The sequence below is a fragment of the Nelumbo nucifera genome, chromosome 7 (genome assembly GCF_055504915.1).
Source record: "Nelumbo nucifera cultivar China Antique chromosome 7, China Antique-T2T, whole genome shotgun sequence".
In the NCBI taxonomy this organism is placed as follows: Eukaryota; Viridiplantae; Streptophyta; class Magnoliopsida; order Proteales; family Nelumbonaceae; genus Nelumbo; species Nelumbo nucifera.
The window spans coordinates 8132838-8157011 of record NC_142655.1 but is presented as its reverse complement, the minus strand read 5'-3'; the positions used below and the strand labels follow the sequence as shown (position 1 = coordinate 8157011).

The 24174-nt window shown below is 38.8% G+C and overlaps 1 protein-coding gene across 1 annotated transcript; it reads right to left on the bottom strand.

The window, feature by feature from the left end:
• Positions 1-5913: 5913 nt before the first annotated feature.
• LOC104613469 (wall-associated receptor kinase 2-like) lies at positions 5914-23690 on the bottom strand. The gene is made up of 3 exons (XM_019200492.2): positions 21831-23690; positions 21512-21682; positions 5914-13245 (listed from the first exon to the last, which is right to left on the bottom strand). The coding sequence occupies exons 1-3, from the start codon at positions 22819-22821 to the stop codon at positions 12050-12052; spliced, it is 2358 nt and encodes a 785-aa protein (XP_019056037.2). The 5' UTR covers positions 22822-23690; the 3' UTR covers positions 5914-12049.
• Positions 23691-24174: the final 484 nt, after the last annotated feature.

Here is a 24174-nt window from a genome sequence, read left to right as displayed (position 1 = left end):
ACCCATCTCAAGACCCTTAGATAGTTGGAACCATCATTGGGTAATAGCCTTCTTATATTATCTCAAATATTTATGAATAATTGGAATGTAAATAGAATTAGTAACTAAAGGTAATATTTTGTACCTAAAAACAGTTTTTTTTTTTCATTTCTAGAACCCAAGGACTACTCTTAGGCTATACAATCCATCTGGATTACACCAAAATATATGCAATATTTCAGACCTATATCTGCAACATATATACCTTAAAGTTGTGTTTCATTTGATAAGAAATAATTTTTTGGAACCGAATTGAAGTCAGTTGTTTAACCAGTTGATCGGTTTGGCTAGTCGGTTTTTTTGTTTTTTAATTTTACAATATATTATAAAAATATGTGATAAAAAATGATAAATATATATATATATATATAATATTATATTTTAAATAATAAATAATATATATTTATATATATAATGCATATTTATTAATTTATAATATATAAAAAATATAATATATATATATAATATAGAAATATATTTATACCGGTCGGTTTGATTATCTGCCAGTTTTCTATATTGGTTAATCAAAATTGAACCATATCTTTAATTTTTTAAAAACACCGAACCGGCTGATACAGTTAACCAATTTTTTTATTTGGTTTCGATCGATTTTTTCTCACCCCTAAGAGAAAGAGAGTTTTCATCAAACCTGTGTCTGATAGAAAATGAAAGACAAATGGGAAAATGCTCAACCGCAGCCTTAGGTTGCTCAAAGGCAATGAGATCTTGTGAGAATAAAGAATCAAGGACTATTCTTTGTCAGTTCGAGCCTCTAATGTTTGTCCGTTTTTGTGTGCACATGTAATTATATAATATATGTATATTTAAATAATTTTATCGAACTAAATCATAATGGATTAGATTCTCTTGGGTTAGTCCCGATCCAATTATGTAATTGGACTTTTCGGACTCCATGGAGTAAGTATGTGTTCCCATTATATGCAGAATCACATATACATCGCACATATGATTTACCATTTGTCATTGGCAATATAGAAGACATCGTAGGAATCCCATCGTACGAATTGGGGCCACAGGAAGACATGGGATCACCCTCTATCTCCCACATCACTTCCACCACATCGTTTCCCTACGGGAGCGAGTGATGATGATATGCAAGAGCTGTGTGTAAGTGGAGATCGAGGTCTGGCAACAGCCGACGCCTAAGCAACCAATTCTCTCCATGTTACTGGGGCAGACTGTTGCGCAGTATACTGCCTACAATTGATTTCAGATCACCTACCAATAAAATGTATTCCAACAATCTATCAATATAATTTCACACAGCACATCTCATTCATTGCATCTCCCTATTTCATGGTGAGATGTGTGGTGTTAGATTAAGTTGATAGTAGGGGTTTGGAACATGTTTCGTTGGCAGATGATCCTAATCCAGATTTATCATTTACCGTTGATAAGCAAAAGTGTGTATACAGAAGAGAACAAAATTTTTGAACAAGTGAACATTTCAATGGGACTTTGGTCTTTGTGTATGCACAAAGAAATGATTTAAACACCCATAATTTGACAGATAAACAAACACCTCCTTAGCTTGAAGCTTTGAATCCAGCTGTTTTTTTTTTTTTTTGCTGGGTTAAAAGATTATATTATACCACAGCTATATTTGCAATTCCACGAAAAGCAAGACATGTACAACGACCTGCACACCCCAATCACAAGTAATTAAATACATCAGTTACCGGCAAATTGTGTTTTCGAGTACCACTAGAGGTGGGTCATGTTGTTCATTGCTATAAAAATCGATTGAACCCACTTCTCCTTCCCAATCAAACAAGTGTATGTGATGTAATACATTACACAATTAATAATTAAAATAAGAATGTAGAAGGTTAATTTAAAATTTATAGAAAATTTGAGCAAGATTTAATATTAATAAAATCTTAGTTATGAGAATTGTTGTTGTTGTTATTATTATTAATGATGATGAAATTGATAGCTCTCTACTGGAAGACAGTTCGAACGTCGAGCTGATGAGGCTGATAGGCTGAGTTGCAAGAGAATAATCAGAGTATCCGGAGTGTTTTATTTAGGATGGGCACTTCGATGCTTAAGTCAACTATGAGTGTGAAGAAAGCAAGAGAGTTTGAGTGCACAATCACACATACCTTTTTTGGTTGAAGGAGGTGCCTTTATATAGGCATGGGCCTCACGTAGCACGTCCAAGAATTTTGAAAGTACGTGGCTTATTGGCCTGTCACCTTCATAGGTAGTTTTCGCGGATAGCAATAAGGCTTATTTGATTATTTCCGAAGCGGGTGGCACAGAAGTCAACTCTATCGGTTAGGCGGCGTGATCCTAGAGGACTGGGAGATAAGAAGTTCCACGTAGTGTAAGCCGGTCACCATGTCATGTAGGTTGCCACCTCAGGCCTCGGTCAAGTCGATAAGTGCTTGATAGCCAAGGTCCTAGGCCTGCCCTTGCCGAGGTTGCTAGTCTGCTCTGCCGAGGTGTGCTCCCCTTGAGCGAGGTGATGCTAGGCATTCACTCTCAAGACATCTGACGTGTGTCCGGGGTGACTTTAAGGTGAATACGAGGTGATTCTGACTGACTTGGTAAGGACACATCACTACCTACATGGCGTCAAGGTATTATGCAACAGTTTGGAAGTGCCATGTGACATGACGTCATTGGAGGGCCAAATTACCCCTTATTAGAAATTAGGGTTGTTCACGGGTTGGGTTGGGTCGGTTTACTGTGGTTTTTCCAACCGACCCGACCGGGTCAGGTTACCTGACATAGAAACCGAAACTGACCCGGTGTTAAGCAAAACCGACCTGGTCGGTTTGAGTCAGGTTGGGTCGGTTTCGGTTCTAAGTTCATCCCTATGATAAAATCTTGCTAATTTTAAAAACAGTTATAAATTGAACATCATTTCAGCCATCTCCTATGATAAAATTTAAATGAAAAGTTAATCACAAAAATTGTTCATTAATCCAAAGTTTCTTGCAACCATTCAAAAACTAGGTGGCCTAATGGGCTTTGGAACTTCATGTTTGAATTAGGAACTAAGTCGGTTCGATTCGGGTCGGTTTTGGTTTTCTTGTGTGAAAACCCAAATCATCGGTTTAGAAATTTGCACAACCCGAAACCGACCCGTGCTGATGAAAACTCGACCAACTCGGGTTAGATCGGTCCGGGTTGATCGATTTGATCGAGTTGGGCCTTCTTATGAACAACCCTATGAGAAATGACTAACATTATAAAAAGAAGAAAATCTTAATCATGACTTATTAACCTGAGATAAAAAAGATCCATAGTTTAACTAGTAAGATCATTTGATTGTTGACTAAGTCAATAACATTTTGTAACAATGGTTTGCTCAGAGATTTATCTAGGTGATATTAAACAATTAACTGTTTAGTTCAAACACAAGTTAACAACATTTATATAACCTACAAGTAAGAAGATTTGAGGTTAAGGCTTTTTTTGTTGAAAATCGACAAATCTAACATTTCCCAAATGCTTAAATTATTCGTCTTTGTTACATAGGCTATGATAAGAACCCTTAAATTATTATTTATTGATATATTATTGTTGTTTTTACCATCCTCATATTTCAAATCCAGATCCATTTATGATACAATGTGCAAGCTGAGATGGTATAGCAAAGTTGGCCCAATATTACCAGTATAGCTTTAGGCTTTTCAAACTCTTCTTTTAAGTTGGCAACTTGGCATGCACTTCCCCATGATGAAGTCCTCTCTTCAGCAAAATTGAAAAAGAAGTGAAAAGACAAGAATGCTGACGACCAGGAGATAAATCCACATATTGTGGCTTGATTTATTGCTTAATGAGTGTAATGCCTTATCTCCCAACTCGCATTCCCTTATGACAATTCCCCAACATCACAGTGATGTTGTCTGTAAGGACTTATGCTCCGGCCCTCTATATTATTTGTGATGGTGGTACCCTCATGAATGAATAATCAAGGTTCTTTTGGTCTAAATATTTTGGATAACGACTTAAATTTTTTATATGCTCTGGGTGCCATAGTTTCTAATGTTTTCAGCCGCCCCATGGAAGTTGAATGTATCGCAGTTCTTCAAAGCTTCTTTCAAGTATCATGGGTGGTCCAGTCTCACCATTTAACTCGGATGCAAAAGCCCTTGTAAATGCCAAAACAGGATCTTTGGAATTTTTTGACAGGAAATTGCAGCATTATCTTCACAAAATCTTGAACTTTATTAATGATTTTGGATCTGGATATTTGCAAGGGTGCACCTTGGACGACCCCAAATTGGGGTTTTGTTGAAATTTGGACGAATAGAGATGAAACACCTGGGCCTAATGCAACGTAAAATCTTCAAAACGGGTATGCACCCCTACAGAGTTGCATGGTCGGAGACCTGCTGACAAATAAAAATTTGGTTGATAGAGTTGTCCCTCTAAGCCAATTCCGTGCCAGAGTGCCTCATTGTATATAATATATACACCGTCAAAGGCTCTTAAAATATCCAGAGTTAAGCCTAGTGGTTCTGTCTTTCTGGGTTTTGATGTCTAACTCGCTGGATATTAATCAATATATGAAGAATTTTATCATAAGCTTTGATGAGGTCTGCTCTGAAAATTCTATATCTGAGACCACAATTGAAATAGTGGTGCTTTAGAGTTTTTTTTTTTTTTTTCTTTTTTTTTTACACATAAAAGAGACCAAAAAAATGCGAAAGTATCGGAGGAGGATTGCCGAACCTTACCTTTCTGCTTTATTAAGATAACCATCAAATCATGGTTGATTGAATGGATGTGCAGAGTTGCTTAGGGTAGAGATTTGGGTGAGGAATTTTTAGAGATTCTAGTGTTTTGGGAACTTGGGAATTTGAATAACATATGAGAAAAACGAGGACAACTGTTGCTTAATGCTGTCTTTGGTTTGAAGGAAAAAGTAGGGAAAGGAAGGAAAACACAAGGAAACGTATATAAAGTTTGTTTGTAAAAGTTTTTCTACATTTTCCTTTCTTTCCCTACTTTTTCCTTCTTACCAAACATAGCCTAAACGAATTTCTTACTTGTCAATGACCCAGTAATTGAGGTAGTCACTTTGGTGTCAACGAACTCGCTCCAAAAAATTATAACAGGTGAGCTGGATCAAACCTACTGAACTACTGTGACTCTGTGGTATGGCCAGCGCCATAGGTGCACCGACCCTTGAATCCTCACAAATAATGCTTGATCTGAGTACAAAAACCGGAATATCATGATGCACATGATAAATCTAAAATTGCACGAACAAAAACTATTAAAATCATTCCTAATTGTCCATGTTATAACCGTCTTATTGCGATATTGAAGTAGAAAAAGAATACATATACACAGTCAGCATGAATAAGATGATGTTTTATGATGTTAGGTGCTTATAGCAAAGACCACTGGCACTTCCAAGCGTGGCAGAATGCGGCGTGTTGAGCAGATCCAATGGGAGGGTCATGCAAAGCAGAGACCGGCGTGTAATGCGGGACCAATGGTGCGATCGGACGCAGCGACCTCAAATGGCCGTGCCCTCAGGGCCAGACTACATTCTAGCCATTCGCACCCACTTAATAGGGGGTGCCCCAAGGTGCACATCTAGACTTTTCACCACTGAGAATTTCATTGTATCCCTTGTGGCCTCATCTGAGCACTCCTAATTTAGGCTTCGTCCACATCTCGCCACACCCTTACTAATTTGACTGTTGCAGTCCTCACTTCGGGTTAGCACCTAGGGCCTTTGACGTCTTATATCTCTTCATAGGACTGACCTACAAGCCCTTGGCCACAGTGGACCTCGGACTCATCAATCAGCCTTCGGCTCGGAAGCGATCTACTTGTTGCCCTCAGCCCATTCAAAATAGTAACAATTGGTACCGTCTGTAGAAAATGACTATTAAGATTTCCCTCAATCAAACTTGCACTAAAAAACTCACCTTAAAATCAATGAATAGAATGCTCTCTGGGTTAGACTGCTAAAGAGTATCTTTCTAACAATGAAAAATTTCCTAAAAGAATTCTGAATAGCGCTTTTTCGGTTTGAAAAGTGATTTAATTCTAAAGCTTTGCATAAGATGCTTCCTAAGTTGGGTGTGTATGTTTATTAGAAATCAAATTTAAATATTTGGTCTTTTATTATGTGGGTCATGAATAATAATACTTTTGAGTTTCCATTGGGTCCTATGAATAAGAGCCAAGAATCTTTTCTAATTAGAGACTTTATGGATCAGAATTCTAAGAACTGTGACAGAACTAAATTGAATCAAATCTTTCCAGTTGCTAGTGTGGACAAAATTGTTAAGACTCATGTATTTATAAGTGATCATAATAAGTATGTTTGGACAAGGAGCTAGTAATGGTAAATTTTAAGTCAAAAGTATATAAAGTATAATGGGATGAAAACCATTTTCAACTAAATTCAACGACATTAAGTCTTATTAGGAAAGTTTGGAATCTAAAAATACCTCCAAAATTTAATGTGTTTTTATAGAGAATATGTGGTAGTTTTGTGTGTATTAAACAAATCTTTGTGTTTTTTGTCAAGAAGGTGAGGAGTCCATTATTCATCTATTTTGTTATTGTCCTTTTGCAAGAGCTATTTTGTTTGCTAGTCATTGGAGTTTGAATGTTTCATGCTCTAATTTTCACTCAGTTTTAGATTTCCTTCTATTTGTTTTAATAATGTAATTCAGATTCAAGAGGAGAGTTTGGATTATATTTCTAAGTCTGTTAATAATGTTATACAAGAAGATTGGACTAGTCAAGGGTGTATAGTGCTTCTTTGTAATGGGGGACTAATGATGGTTGTGGATCTTACAATACAAAATTGGTTATAGGGGGTAGATTAGGCAAGGCTTCAGATTCTATGGAAGTTGTTAGATAGTTATGCCCTTAGGTTCAATCAGATTGATGTATCTTTTGACATTTATTGTAAATGAATAAAGTACATAATTGATTTATGTCATTGTGGTGTGTTTCTGTATAATACTCTTAAACTGGACATTTATGAGACTCGTATTAGTTTAGAATCTTCACAGCTGTTGGATAGATCTGGGGAGATTTATCCTACCAAGGCTGACACTGATGTACCGCCAAGTTGATTGGGGTAGCTTGTCTCAGCTATCAGGGTGAGACCTGAGGTACATGCAGTGTGGGTTTTCTTGAAACCCTAAATTGGACCAAAATTCTAGTATTGCCTTGGACCTTGGAGATAGATGGGCAAAATTGGAATGTTACACTTGACCCCTATATTCGATTATGGTATTGCACTAGGTGTTGGATCGGGCTGTCTTTGATATGCCAATTAGTGAGATCCTTAGAGGGGGTCAAAACCTGGGTATGTTGGGACAATCTGAGAATTCATCTGAGTGGGTGATCATAGTGATAGGATCAGCCCCTTTGTCGGACAAAGTGAATGATTGGGGATGCACTCTCTCTGATGGAAACCTAAATTGTCAGTAGTTGATTTCAATCGTTGAAATTTGTTTTTGCAAAATATATTTATATAGATATATACATATATATTATGGTTTCAAAATGTTTGCAAAAGGATTTAATTCCCAGAGTCCATGTGAGTAGAGAGTGCACCATTGTTCCTTGCAGCCGAGGGAGATGTCCTTTCTTGTCGGGCAATGTTTGATCATTATGGGCTGAGAGGTTAAGTGTAAGACCATTGAGGGTAATACCTGATGGGCTAATCTTGCATCTGCCCACAGTTTTTGGGTTTTCATAAGGTGGCTGGACCCAAGGACCATTTAGTGTAAATGTTGGGCCCATAAAGAGTCTATAGTGATGGACTCAGGGGTTCACTGTCTCCTATAGTGAATTCGGCCAGGCCTTATAACAAAGGCTGGGCTGAACCCATGTGGCTAATGTGTAGATCAATGTTTGGGTCCCACGCCATACAAAGAGAGCCAACTGGGCAGCAGGTTAAGAGGTTAAGTGAGCACATAAACTTAATGGACCTAAAGCCCAATTTCGAACTGTGTTAATTAGATTAATTAAATAGGGGCGGATCTGGGTTTGGATCAGTAGATAAGGATAAGAGGATAAGTCTTATCCACTTAAAGAGTCTAGATCCAAATAAAGATTTGGATCAGGAAACTCCTAATTTGATTAGGATTAAGCTGATCTTGAACTGCAGATAAGATAAGGGATTATCTTTATCACTTAAAGAGTCCAGATCCAAATAAAGATTTGGATCAGGAAACTCCTAATTAGATTAGGAGGTTGTCTCTTTAAGGCTATAAATAAGAGAGCAGGGCAGACATGAAAAAGACACTAGATACAAGACAGCAATCTGTAGAGTTCTTCCTTGTTCTTGCCGCCCCGACCTAGTTCGACCTCCACTTGTGGGAGTGATCAAGAATTGTTCTTGATATTGCTTCTTGGTAAAATAAGCAATTTGAAGTCGTGCTCACCAGCCCTCTACTCCATTCTTGCTGAATAATTCGGTTCTTGCTTCGTCCTGCTGATCCTGCTTCACTTCACACTGTGTCATCTTCAATGGAAGCAAGTTTTGGTTATCTCCTTGGGTGTGAACACCTTCATTGGGAGTTACTGCTACTTTGTATCAAGTATATCCCTCTCCTCCCTTTTGGTTTCAGATCTGATCTGGTTTGGTTCAAGATTGATCATTGAAAATGCAGTTTTCTAAAATAAGGAATGCGACTCCCATATGGGATAGAGAGAAATTTTTGGAATTTCGCCCAACCTTCCTACAGGTTTTGGCCATCCATATGATGGATCTCTCATCCCTTCAAGTTGAACTTCCAAACAATTTGGAAAGCTTGTTTATTGGCAGAAGAGCAAGGTTGGAGGAGTATAATCATTTGGTTAGATGCTAAAGCTGTTGTGGACTCACTGAATAGGGAAAGTTGTGAGATCCCTTAATTTTTGGAAAACTAGGTTGATTTTATATTTAGGGATTATAGCAGATAAGGGATTAGTCATAAATAATCTCTTATATTTATGAGTCTAAATTTCTTTTCTGTTGTTAAGTTTGTTTATACGCCTTCTGCTTTTATTGCATCTTCTCACTTTTAGCTCAATGGGCCAAAACATCTAGAGACTTTTGCTTCCATGGTCCCCATTTTCCTTCTGTTGTATACTCTTTTTTTTTTCATTTTAAGAATTAAAGATCATTTTGAAGGGATGGGATATCCATCATATGGACGCCCAAATCTTGTGGAATGGATCGGGCAAATTTCAAAAATTTCTCCCATCTCTGCTGGGAATCGAATTTCGTATTTTAGAAAAACATATTTTTCAAGGATCAATCTTGAACCAAGAACCAAAACAGATCTGAACCAAAAGGAGTAGGAGAGAGGTGTACTTGATATAGAGAAATACTTTTTCTCAATGGAGGTGTTCACGCCCAAGGAAGGAATCAAAATATGCTCCCACTGAATATGGCGCAGTGCAGGATGGAGCAGAATCAGCAGCGTTCTCCAAGAACCTGATCCTTCGCAAGAATCAGCAGGATGGCACGTGAGTACAGCTCCCAATCAATCTTTTCCCAAAAGATTGATATCAAGATCAAATCTTGATTTCTCCCAAGAATTTGGAGATCGAACTGGGGTTATGGCGACGGCAAGAAGGAAGCGACAAGAAAAAATTTCTACAAATGTTGCATAAATCTTTCTTCTGTGATTTCAGCTCTGAAGACTAGAGATCTTGAGGTCTTGCATGTCTAAAGGCTGCCGCCCCCTCCTCCTTTTATAGGCTTAAAGGAATAAGCTCCTAATCCCATTAGGATTTGCTGATCCAAATCATATTTGGATCAGAAATCCCTTTAAGTGATAAGGGAGAACCCTTATCTTATCTGCAGATCATATCAACCTTCTCCTAATCTTATTAGGAGGCTTCCAGATCTAAGTCTTATTTAGATCTTGGACTCTCTAAGTGGATAGGGTCAAGGCCCAATCCTATCAGCTGATCCATTCCAGAATTCGCCCCTTAATTAACTGATCAAATCAGCCTAGTTCGAAATGGGCTTTAGGCCCATTTAAGGTTATGTACTCAGTTAGCCTTCCAAACTGCTGCCCAGTTGGGTTTCCTTGTATGGCGTGAGACCCAAACATTGATCTACACATCAGCCACATGGGTTCAGCCCAGCCATTGTTACAAGGTCTGGCCGAATACACTATTATGGACAGTGCACCCCCTGAAACCCATCTCATGGGCTCTATGGGCTCAACACTTACCCTAAGTGGTCCCTAGGCCAAGCCACCTTGTAACACCCAGGGACTGTGGGTAGATGCAAGATTAGCCCATCAGGTATTACTCTCAATGGTCTTACACTTAACCTCTCAGCCCATAATGATCAAACACTGCTCGACAAGAGAGGACCTCTCCCTCGGCTGCAAGGAACAATGTTGCACTCTCTATTCACATGGATCCCAAGAATTAAAACCTTTTGCAAATCATTTCGAAATCATAACATATATATATATATATATATATATATATATTGCAAAAACAAAATCTCAACAATTGAAATCGGCTGCCAGCAGTCTTGGTTTCCATCAGAGAGAGTGCATTCCCGATCATTACCTTTGTCTGACAAAGGGGCTGATCCTGTCACTATGATCACCCACTTAGATGAATTCTCGGACTGTCCCAACATACCCAGGTTTTGACCCCCGCTAAGGATCTCACTGATTGGCACATCAAAGACAGCCCAATCCGACACCTAATGCAGTATCATAATCGAGTCTAGGGGTCAGGTGTAACTTTTCAGTTTTGCCCATCTATCTCCAAGGTCCAGGGCAATACTGAAAATCTGGTCCGGTTCAAAGGTTCTATTAATCCTACACTGCATGTGCTTCGGGTCTCACCCTGGTGGCTGAGACAAGCCACCCCAATAGTTGGCAGCACACCAGTGCTACCCTTGATAGGATAAATTTCCCCAGACTTACCCAATGGCCGTGAACATTCTAAACTAACACGAGTCTCATTAAGTGTTCAGTTTAAGGCTATTATACAAAAACACACCATAGGAACATGAATCAAATGTGTACTTTATTCATTTATAATAACTTCATAAGTTACATCTTTCTAATTGAAGCTAAGGGCATACAACTGTCTAACACTATGAATCCTATACTGCATGTGCTTCGGGTCTCACCCTGGTGGCTGAGACAAGCCACCCCAATAGTTGGCAGCACACCAGTTTCAGCCTTGGCAGAATAAGTCTCCCTAGACTTACCCAACGGCTGTGAACATTCTAAACTACCACGAGTCTCATTAAGTGTCAAGTTTAAGGGTATTACACAGAAACACACCACTGGAACATGAATCAAATATATACTTTATTCATTTACAATAAATTCATAAGGTACATCAGTCTATTTGGAGCTAAGGGCATACAACTGTCTAACACATTTATCCACCAAAAAAAAGTACAGACAAAACACATAGGAGTGAAAGTCGAATGGGCTGGTTTGGATTTTATGTCAACCAAAGCCCAACCTTAAAAATTGGGCCTAAGGTCTAAGCCCAAACCGAACCAATAATCAAGTCCAAGCTGCTCATTCCAGGCTCAGCCCACATTCAACGCAAACCCAAGCTGAAATTTGCTTGGATCCATTTATCCATTTAAACAATTAAGATGCGAATTCAAGGAATAAACAAGAACCCAATAGGGTTGGGTCAATTCCAGTTAGAGGAGATCATGGAGTGCTTAAGAATCAAAAGATGTAATATCAATGGTATGAAAATCTCCTACGATAATGGAATTGCTCATAAAATTGTTCAATTTTCTATTTGTAATAACAAAGCCATGATATGGTCTTCCACTCCTGAATTCCTTCAGTTATTTGTTGTATATTACATAGAATGGAGAAACTAAGTAATTCATCTTCAGGAACGAGAAATTTTGTATCATCCACTGATAGAAGGATGCTTTGGAATTAATAGTTACATTCCCTAAGCCGAGATTGAAAATAGACATTTTATTATAGCTATCAAGTCTGAGCCGTATAGTAGAACACAATTTCACAAGTCAACAAGAAAGATGGCCATTTCAGCACCTATTCTGAGCAATCATCTCCAATGCACTATCCAGTGATACTGCCAGATGATCATTCATACTACTATCATATATAACATTACTATGATGGAGATCTGATGGTTCACCAAGCAAACATTCTGCCTCTTGAGAATCATGTTCTATCATTGGAAGTACGACCCTTCTAAATCTTTCTAGCTCAATTTCTACTTCCTTCATTGTTGGTCTTTCTTCTTGATTCACGTTTAAACATCTCTTTGCAAGCTCAGTTACCTCTTGAAGTTGATCTTCACTACTCTCATGCATTACTTGTTCCTCCAAAATTTTGTGGATGTTGTTCTCTTTCACCAAACTAACAAAATGCCTGGCAAGATTTCTCTCTTCTTCAGGTCTATCAAAGGAGAGTGCCTGCCTTCCTGTTAATAGCTCTGCAAGAACCACTCCAAAGCTATAAACATCGCTCTTCTCTGACAATTGATTTGTATGAAAGTATTCTGGGTCCAAGTATCCCAAAGTTCCTTGTACCAATGTAGTAATCTGAGTTTGATCTGATGGAATCAGTTTTGAAGCTCCAAAATCTGATACTTTTGTTGTATAGTTATTATCCAAGAGTACATTGACAGACTTAACATCTCTATGAATGATTGGTGGGGAAGCTGTAGAATGTAAATAAGCAAGAGCAGATGCTATTTCTGCTGCTATCCTTGAACGATCTTCCCAAGATAGTGTAAACTTGTGTCCTTCATTGTGGATATGGTGAAATAAAGTTCCATTGCTTATGAACTCATAAACTAACAATGGAACTTCAGTCTCTAAGCAACAACCCAGAAGTTTCACTACATTTCTATGGTTAATTTGCGAGAGAATGACCATCTCATTGATAAATTGCTCAACCTGACTTTGATCAATTATTTTGGATTTCTTGACTGCAACTTCCCTATCATCAGGTAAAATTCCTTTATACACTGTGCCATTGCCTCCCTGACCAAGAATTCTATCCACGTTGTAGTTGTCTGTTGCTTTTCTAAGCTCATCTACGGTGAAGATTTTGATAACTTCGGTAGGACCATTACGTGAGGAAAGATGTTGCTTTAATAGAAGGCCACCATTTTGTTGGAAGAATTTCTCCTTCAATTTATAAAGCCTTCTCTTATGGAAACCCCAGTGCAGCCAGAAGCCACCAATTAGGAAGATGATGCCAGAGCTAATACCTATAACAGCAAGATAAATTTCATTAATAACAAGAACATTAAACATTGTATCTGTCAATGATAGAAATTGTTCTAACAATTCATTTTTCTCTCATTTAACGGGTGAAGGCAATGTTTTAGTTGGCTAGAAATAGCAATTCAATGCTTGGTTTACTACTTTACTTGGACAAACCCAGTATAATTACTTTTGTCTTGGAAAGACTCACGACTCACGAGCAAGAGAAGAAAAGAACACTCCAGATTTCCTGCCCATAACTCTCTACCACATTCTACTTGCCTTGAATTGCAACCATACATCGCCATTTTGTATGTGAGATGTACAGCTGCAGTGCATTATGCGTAGGGCGTGGGTAGAGAAAATGAGTAGGAAATCTTCTGGTATGCCACTTCCAAGACGAGGTCCTCGACTGTCCTCATTTTCTCGGGCTCGTCCTCGTTTAGGAGTATCGAGACGAGGTCCTCGGCTGGTTGGCCTCGGTTTGTTGGTTTGTCCCTAAGGTTGAGGCCTCCCAATGGCAAAACTTCCCTATTCTTTCCCTTCAGTGCCATCACATAGCACTATCGATCTGCTTGTTGGTTCTCACGAACGACTCTGATGCCGTGCTCGGTGGGAAACTTCATAACGACGTGGTAGGAGGAGATAGCTGCCTTGAGGGCGTGAAGAGTCAGCCTCCCGATGATGGCATTGTAGGGGGGCCAATCCTCACAGCTAGGAACTCCATCATCCTCATCACATGCCGAGGTTCTGTCCCTACGGTAAGGGGTAGGGTGATCTTCCCCTTCGGTTTGACTATGTTCCCGGAGAATCCGACGAGTAGCACATTGGCCGACTGAAGGCATTCCAGCCTGAACTTCATCTTTTCAAAGGCCTCATAAAAGAGGATAACCACTGATGAGCGACTATCGACCAGTATCCTCTTCACCATAAAGTTGGCGATGGTCACCGACACCACTAATGCTTCGTCATTGGGGACTAACACCCCCTTCAGGTCCTCATCTGTGAAGGTGAGAGCTTTGTTCTGCTTCGTCTTCTTGGGAACCGGCGCCTGGATGTTGAGCTGCCTGGCATAGGCTTTACGGGCCAAGGCCGAGGTGCCACCCGAGGCCGAGCCTCGGCGATGACTCCTGCTAGTTGTTGTGGCTACTGTTGTTGCTGTGAGGATGAGGCATGGCATCGCCCCCCACATACTCCTTGAGGTGACTATAGTGAATGAGGGACTTGATTTCGTTATTGAGGTCATAATAGTCCTCGGTGTCATGGCTGATGCCGCGATGGTACTTGCAATATTTCTTCGAGTTACCCCGCTTGGGGTTCTGCTTCATCTTCTCTAGCCACTTCATATACTCTTCTTTCTTTACTTGCATTAGAATTTGTATTTGGTTGGAGTTGAGTGGCGTGTACTTGTAGTATGTTAAGGCCAGTAGCTTCTTGTTGCCATCCTTGTTGCTGTTGTTGTTGTTGCCGCGACCGTCTCCATTCTTCCTTTTCTTCTCCGACCCTTTGTGGTTGTGATCGACTTCTCCTTCTTGGCATTCGCCGGTCGAGGACTCCTTGGCGGCGATTTACTTCTGGGCTTTCTTCAAAAATTCTGCCTTGGTTTTGGGTGGTATCTTCACTGTAGAGCATTCGAGGGTTGACCGCGGAAGGAGGCCGTTGATAGCTGTGTGCACGAAGACCATTGGATTGAGGTCTAAGACCTTGAGCTCTTCCTTCTTAAAGCGGTCAATTTAGGACCGTAGACTCTCCTCTCTCTTCTATGGAACAGACATTAACGAGACGACGCTCTTCTGGCACCATCAGTTGCTGATGAAGTGGGTGGGGAATAAACTTGGAAACTGCTCTCACGAGCTAATAGAACGCGGTGGGTGTCTAGAGAACAATCGGTTGGCTACCACCCTTGAAAGTCGCTTGGAAATCCCAGCATGTCAAGGCGTCGGAATATCCATAGAGGAGCATGAGCGCTCTAAAGCTTTCCATGTGATCATCCGGATCTGTAGTTCCGCCGTACATTTACAAGGTGGGGGCTTTGAAGTGGGGAGGGTTCTGAGGTGATGTCGTCGGTAAAGGCGTCCATCTTGGTGGACAAGGGATTCTAGCTTGCTAAGGCGTCACCTCAACCCTCCTTTACCTATCGAAGTTCGCATTGCATGGCACCGATCTGTGCCTCAAGGTCAACAATCCTCTGGTCAACGGGAGCTTGGGCTTCGTCCTAGTTTTCTCAAACACGGAATGGGTTGGCCCGATTCCCTAGGTACTTTGGTGCGGGCACGTCTTGAATCCTTTTGGCCCATTGATCATTGATGATCTCCCGAAGGTCTAAAGCATGTGAGGGAGAGGCACGACATCAGTCCCCAACCCTCAAAGGAGGACTATAGTTACCTAAGTGCACACCTTCGTCCTAGGAGCTTTCCACTCAATAGTTGCGTTCATGGTCCCAGCGCTAGTCGCAGGACCTTGCTAGATCTCCTCCCCTTCAGCTTGGGAGGTGGGAGGTTCTCGACAACTGACTAGCGCATCGGTAACTGCCATGGGACCCTAAGGGGTTGGCTCCGTGGGGTCTAACTAGGCTCCTAGCTAGAGAGCTTGGGAGGAGTGCTTGTTGTGGTGCCCCAGGCTTTCAACGGGGCAACCACCATGTCGACTGCCTCCTGTCGGTTGCACCACCTCGTCCAAACACTAGGTGATGTTGTTGAGCCGGTTGAGGACCATCTAAAACTAGTCCATGGTGGCAAGGTTCTGAGCGTTTTGCTGATTATCTTGGTTCTTAGCCATTACATTGGAAGTTAAGTGATTATGTTTTGAAGTAAGAGTTCACTTGAGGGAAGTCTTAGCAGTCGTTCCCACAAACGATGTCAATTTTTATTGCTTGGAATGGGCCAAGGGCAACAATGTAAATTTACTTCCGAGGTGAGGGCTGGTTGAAGAGTCCGAGGGCTGGTAAAACCGAGGGATGTAAGTCTGACCAGTGAAGGAAGAAGCACGTCAGAGGCCTCTGGTGTTATCCCAGGGGTGGAGACAACGATGACCAAATTAGCAAGTGCGTAGCACAAAAGGTAGAACAAGGCCTGAGTGAGATAGCTCATACGAGGTTACCAAGAAGCCAAAGAGCTGAGAGCAATAAATGCCAAGATATCTAACCTAGGAAGTGATGCCACTTATTTATACTTGAACATGCTTGGAGTTAGTTACAAGCGAACGACTAGGATGTGATCTACCCTGAGCCGCACGCCACCATTTGAGGAAGCCATGTGTGCATGCACCATTGGGCCTACCATGTGCGCCTACATCACTACCCTCATGGCTGCCTCCGCTCAGCTCTCCTCTTTTGGTGTGACCCTCTTTTGAACCCATCTCTTTACAGAAGCCTTGTTGGGGCCTTGCAATACATCACTCTATTGTGCTCCAAACTCTCCTACTCTGTTAACAAGGTGTGCCAATTCCTCAAGGAACCTACTACTAAACTCTTGGTTGTTTTGAAATGCATTCTTCATAATTCATGGTTTTCTTTTCCATCCCTCTCATTCATTCTTGTTGACTGTGTTCTCTGACATTGATTGGGTTGGTTTCCCTATTGATAGATGTTTACAATATTTTTCCAAAGTGATTTGTTGTTTTGGTTGTGTGTAGTTTCCTTATTTGTTTGGTAGTTTAGTTTGTTTTTGTTGCTTTCTTGTTTGTATTTGTTGGAATCGGAGTTGTTGTTGGTGTTTGGTTGCTCCGTTCTGTTTAATGAAGTTTCTTGACTATCTATACTACTTATAAAAGTGTGAATGAGGAGGTATTGGCTTATGGAATTTTTCTTTACAGAAATACCCCTCTTCTTGAATTTAGTTCATCTCCATTGAAAGGGCAAAAAATGTAATTAAAAAAATACCATTAAGTACATTCAATTACCTCTCATTAAATCTCACATTTAAGTCATTAAATAAATCACATTCTCTCTCATTGAATCCAACATTTATACTTTTGCTTATCATCATTACACTAATAAATGCAAACACAATAATTATTAATAGAATGAAATTTTATATTTTTAAAATAAAGATAGAATCACCCAAGTGACAGGTTTTTCAAAAAAATCACTCCCTTTTATGTATCTAGGAGCCCCAATTGGAAGGAAGAAATTAAGAATAAGGGACTTTGATCCTCTAATTGGCAAAATAAGAAAGAGGTTAGAAGGCTGGAAAACAAAATTACTAACTCTTGGAGGCAAGTTTACTCTTATTCGGAGTGTGCTTCAAAGCATGACCATTCATGTTTTGAGTACAACAAGTCCCCCTAAGAAAGTAATTCATAGTATTTCACAAAATTTTCGCCCAATTTCTATGGGGAGACTCTAAGTACGGGCCAAAGCACCACTGAATAAATTGGGAAAGAATCTGTAAACTTGTGGAGAAGGGTGGATTGGGGATCAGGTCTTTATTTGAGATCATCAAAGCTTTACGAATGAAAGCTTGTTTCAAGCTAATCCAAAATAACTCTAGTTGGGCAAATTTCTTCCATTCAAGATATCTGAATGACATGCCTCTTGGCCTTATATCAAATCATATATCTTCATCAAAATTCTGGAAAGAAATTTGTGAAGTTAGTGACCAGACTACAATGAATAGCGAATGGATTGTGGGCCGAGGAAATGTTTCTTTTTGGTACCACAATTGGACTGACAAGGGTCTCCTTTTGGACTTAATGATTCTAGAGGATATAATTGTTTTCAAAGTCTGCAATGTTATCACCGAGGATGGTTCATGGAATTTCCCAGATTCTTTCAATGTTAATAAGAACATCTAAGAAATTGCTATAAACTCGGAGGTTGTAATTTCAGAAGCAAATGACAGGCTAGTTTGGATTTGTACAAATAGTGGAAATTTCATAGTTGGATTTGCTTGGAATCCCATCCATTCACAGGGTAATCAAGTAAATTGGTCAAGGAATGTTTGGAATTCAGGTATCCCCACCAAGATCTCCATGTTTATGTGGCGTTTTCTTAATAAAGCAATCCCAGTGGACACGACTATCAAACAAAAAAGGGATAATGCTAAGCCTCTAAATGCAGGTGTTGTAGAGATGCTAACGGAGAATCATTTGATCACCTTTTTTCTAATGGAATCTTAGTTACAAAATGCTGGAAGTTTTTTGCAGAAAAATTTGGCATTCCTATTCACTCCATGCAACACATTAGAGATCGTATCCTAGATTGGTGGAGTATTTGCAACATTAACTCCCATCGTAACCAAGTTCTTAGGGTGCTACCTTTGGTGATCCTTTGGAAAATTTGGGTGGAAAGGTGTAGAAGAATCTATGATGATAACTCTATCCCCGCAAACTAGGTAATCCAACGTATCATAAATTGGTTGGTTGAAATTGATAAAGTTATTTCATTACCCACTATTGAAGACGCAAATGATTGGTGGAGGACTGGTTTCCCAATTCCCCCCAAGCCCATCAAACCAAAACTGTACAAATGGGTAATGTGGCAAGCTCCTTTACGTGGAAAGGTTAAACTAAATACCGATGGGGCTTGTCGAACAAACCCAAGTATAGGAAGTGAGGGAGGACTGATTCGTGATGAGGAGGGCAGATTTATCAAAGTTTTCGCAAGCCCTTATGGTTTCTACACTTCCCTTCAAGCAGAAATAAAGGCGTTGCGTGGTGGAGTTAAGACTTGTATAAACCATGGCTATCTTAATATTGAGATTGAATGTCATAACTTTGTAGTGGTAAGCCTTTTCAATTCAACCGTTATTCCATGGAGTATTCATTACTATGTAGTAGAAATTAAAAGGCTTCTTGACTTCTACAACTTCTCATTAAACAATGTGTACCGTGAAGCAAATAGACCGGCAGATTGCTTAGCTAAAATGGGCGGATTGTTGGAAGAATTCACCAGTTTCAACGCCATTTCACATACCCTAGATCAGGTAAGAAAGTTAATTTTTGAAGATTTTATAGGTCTGCCCAATTTAAGAGTTAGATAATCTTTTTGTATTTTTCCTTTGGGTTGGGCTGAGAGATTTAGGTTGAGGGATTTGTATCTTGGGATTGGGGTAAGACGGGCTAAGTCCTCCCCTGTAATATCTATTTTTATATTTGATAATGATTAATAAAATTTAAGGTGGCTGCTCCTCCACCTGGAGTAAATTTTGGGGTTAAAAAAAATAAACATAGAAACGAAATCATATTTTTCATCTAAGTGGTGGGTAAGTAGTTCAACCATTTGGGTCAAATAGATAATTTCATGATGTCCTAAATAAATAATACGAATTTAGAAATATAAAAATACAAAAAATATAGAAAAAATATGAAAAAAATTGGACACGTTTCTATTATTATATATTTGTCATATTAAAAATAACTATGATAAAATAGACATAATTTTATTAATGATGGACATCAAATATACAACTTAAAACCGATTGGAAATTAAACCATCTTCCTATCTACGGGATGGGTTAGTGGTTCATCCTTTCAGGTCAAATAGGTTAATCCATGATGAATAATTAAAAATAAATTTTTAAAATAGGATAGTACAAAAATATGAAACAATTTTGGGCACATCTATAATATTATATACTAATAATATAAACAAAAGTATGATAAATAATAATTATTTTATCAATGATATAAATGAAATGCAAAATATAAACCGGTTTGAAAATGAAACCATTTCCATATTTAGATTGTAGGTAAGTCAATGATCTAACATTCTAGGTCAAATGGGTCAATCTATGATGTCATAACTAACTAACGAATATTAAATACATACATATAAACTCAAAGAAAAATATAAGCTTTGTATAAAGCATTTGCTACAATTCTATTGTAATATATTCATCAAATTAAATAAAAATAAATGTGAAAATAAGAATTACTTTTATCGATGATGAAAATGGAATACATGATTTAAAATCAACCGAAAAAGCAAAATAGGTTTTCTATCCAAGTGGTGTGTTAGTGGTTAAACTATCCATGTCAAATGGATATTATTAAATAATAAAATACATAAAATTCTATAAAATGTAGAAATTTATCAATAATTTTGGGTTCATTCTATAATATTATATATTCATCATATAAAAAAAAGTGTGATTAATGAGAATTATTTTCATGAGTGATAGAAATGTGATAAAAATTAGGATAAAAAATAAAGAGCATTAATTTCTAACACATGACCCGACTAACCATGTCAAATGGTTTAATAATTTCATTAGCCAGGTCATTGTAGGCAACTGGTTTGGTAGGGATGCAAACAGATCAGATTCAGATCATATTTGAATTTGGGTATATTCAAATCTAATCTGATCCAAAGATTCGACTAGATCGCATAAATATTGATTCGAATCCGAATCCAATCAAGATGTTGGATATTCGAATCTAATACGATCTGATTTCATTTTTTTAAAAAAGTAATAAATTATTAAAAAAAAGAAAAATATAATAGTTGAAATAAAAAACAAAAAATATAAGTATTTCCTCAACTATTTCCATCATATAAAAGTTTACAAAAATGCAATATAAATAATATATTTATAAATAAATAATAAATAACATATATATTATATATAAATAATATATACTATATATAAATAATTTATTTGACCACAATATTAAAAACCAATGTTCAAACAATATATTGGAGTTGCATTTTCTCTTGGTAAATAGGTAATTTTATTATCTCATAAATTAAATAATAAAAAATACAAATATAGAAATTTTTATAAATTTTATAAGAAAATTTGGACAGACATTAATATTATATATTCTTCATATTAAACAAAATATGTTTGAAAAATGAGAATTATTGTTAGTAAAGATAGAAATGGCTAAAATACAAAGAAAAAAAATGAATTAATGTCTTAATCATAGTCCATTTTCCTGGTTAAATAGGTTAACAATTCAACAGTAAGGTCCTTTAATTATTGATTATAAAGTAAAATACAAAGAGATCCTATCTACCAACGTTTGGACACCACTTGACTCCCAAGAATTTCTAAATTATAAAGTAAATTTTTATGGATCCTAACCTCTCTTGGGCCAAAGGTGCTTTTCAAGAGGTCTCAAATGGATTTCTCTGGGACCACCACTGGAACCTGAGAGTCTGAGACTTAGGTCCCTCCCTGAGAGTCTGAGACTTTCCCAATTCTTCTGTTTTCTAAAGATTTTGGAGTTGATACACAAGTGTGTATCATCGACCTACCAATTGAAAGATAAAGGATCGACGTACCTAAATCGGTTCACTAATAGATGTGAGAAAAAGCAGGGGATTACCTATTACCCAAGGAATATATCTTTCAACCTCATTTTCCTTCATACAGCCAACTCCAATTTTCTTCCCATCGCCGTGATAACCAGGTGGACAGGAGCAACTATAATTCCCAGGTCCATTTACACAAGTCCATCCGCAATCGTTGGTCTTTGTGTCCGCGCATTCATCAATATCTGAAAATACATACAACCAAAAGGAAGATATATAGCGGTGACTTCCTTAAGCTCAATCTATCTATTTACTATTTCAAACACAGGAAAATTAACACAAACTGATTCATCAACTCTTCTACGCACTGGGGGATAAAGAAAAAGATCCTACCATGGCAACCTTGTGGAAGATAAGGATTCCCCTCATAGCCGCGGTTACAGAAACAAGCATATCCATCTCCAGAGGTGACATTCCTGCAGTAGGAATTGGGGCCACAGTTGGACGAGGGATTAGCGGTCTCACAGGTCCCATTCCCAATAACCCAATCCAGCACCACTGGGCGCTCCGCCGTAGGGTTTTCCCTATATGCGGTAACATTAAAATCATTCCCGAGCCACTCCTTGTCAGCTATGAAAGCGTACGCGGTGTCATTTAAAGCTGTCACACGACTTGATCCCAGTTGGAGGTACTGAAGGAGCGGCAAGATAGAAGTCTGGCAACAACCATAACCACCGTTGCAACCAGTTGGTGCGATCCTAACGCGTTTATTGACCTCAACGGTTCCGGACATTAATATACAAGCTGACAGGCAGCCTCCGACGCGTATACCACCACTTATCATGTAGCCAAGGATATCGCAACCCACAGTCGTGAATACGTTACGGTCTTGTGATAGGTAGAAGGGAGTGCCTATCAAGTTGAGAAAGTAGTTACTTTCATTTTCACTAGCATTGAAAAGCCAGAGTCTGTCGGTAATGATCTTAACTTTGTTTTCAGGCAATATTTCTACCACCTCCGAAGCTGGAGGAAGCCCAATGCTAATAGTGGGGGTATAACCGGCGGCGGCAGTCGAATCACAAGAAACTTCGAACGAGGAGTTTTTGGAACAGTTAGATCCAATACCGAACGGATAGGGAATACTGACGTTGCCGCATTTGTCCTGACACCCAGGTAATGCCAGAGATGATGATGCTGCTGCTACTTCATCCTTTAGCAATACAAGTAATAAAGACAAAGAGATGAACTGAAGCGTCGGCCGTTGGGCTCCTCCATTTCTCGCGATTCTTCCAGGTTTGCAGAAGTGATGCGGGAGATACCAGGGGGTAAAGCAAATAAGCAATAGAAATTTCTCAGCAGTTGTGGCCAAGCCATATTCTATCATCAACTTGCTATAATCTATTAAAGGGTTTCTTGCGTTGATACACAGACATTGACCATCCAAATGAACAAGTCATCGACGTTTGATAACATGGAATGCAACTCTGTACATCTTGAAGATTGTGAAACAATGCTACCGAGTATCGTCACGCCTTACGTCACGGAGGCATTGTTTATATCTGGTGTATAAATGAATCCGTATGCATCGTTTCTCAGAGTTTGGATCTGCTGCTCCTCATTGTGGGTTAAGTACACTGATCGGGATCTCCTCCTCGTGCGTTACATCCCACCGTGCATTGAGAACATTTCCCGTAAATAATAACACATAAGTGTAGGAGATGTTCCCAATGCACGGTGGAACGTACTTGTCAGGTTGGTATGAGAGGTTTCATGTATGAGAAGCAAATATAGTTTCTAATTACACTGCAGTTCAATGCAGAATTCTGAATTACAACCACTCATAATCTACTAGTTGCCCCTATAAATCACATTCTACCCATGGATTTGGCATCAATCCATGGTTAGGATTCATCCTCTCTATACTGTGGAGTTAAAAAATTCTGATCTGAACTGATTAATCATTCTCCCAGTTTTTAAATGAAAAAATGTTTCAGATGCATGGTTGAAACATACTATAAGGTTGGTGTGAGATGCACTCTGTGAAGAGCAGATCCCATCTCTGTTTCTCAAACCAACCTTTACGTCCATGCAGCCACACATGGGATGTGCTATGAGATTGGTGGTAGGAACACAATGTGAGGAGCAAATCCAGGTTAATTCCAATTGGCTCATTCTAGTGTCATGGTATAACCATTTTATCAGTCAAGAGGGAAGATTTGTTATCCATAATCCAATTCATCTTGGTAGTAATGGAGAGTTTTGTATCTCCATAATCCAATTCTCAGAGTTCCAATTGGGCCTTCTTATGAACAGCCCTAGTTCTCGTGGTAGTAATGGAGAGTTTTGTATCTCCCCTCCCTAATTTAGCGTTATCTACTGTAAAACGAAACATGCGATCACCTTCTGCGAAATCTCTTATTTCAAGTCTTTTATAGTATAAAATCTTTATAAAAATATAAGAATAAAGGAGAAATAAGGAATAATGATTGAAAAAAGTTGTGGCCCATTCAAAACAAACGAACCTGATTCCGACTGCAACTAACAATGGTTTTCATTTCTAATATCGAAAGACTAATCTAAAGCTATATAATCCATCTTGATATTGTGGTGCACAACAGTTGTTTATGTCAGAAGGTAAGCCCATTGGGATCTGGATTACACCAAAATATAGAATGCAATATTTCAGTATTCTTTTCAGTGCCTCTCTCTCTCTCTCTCTCTCTCTTAATCAAACCAA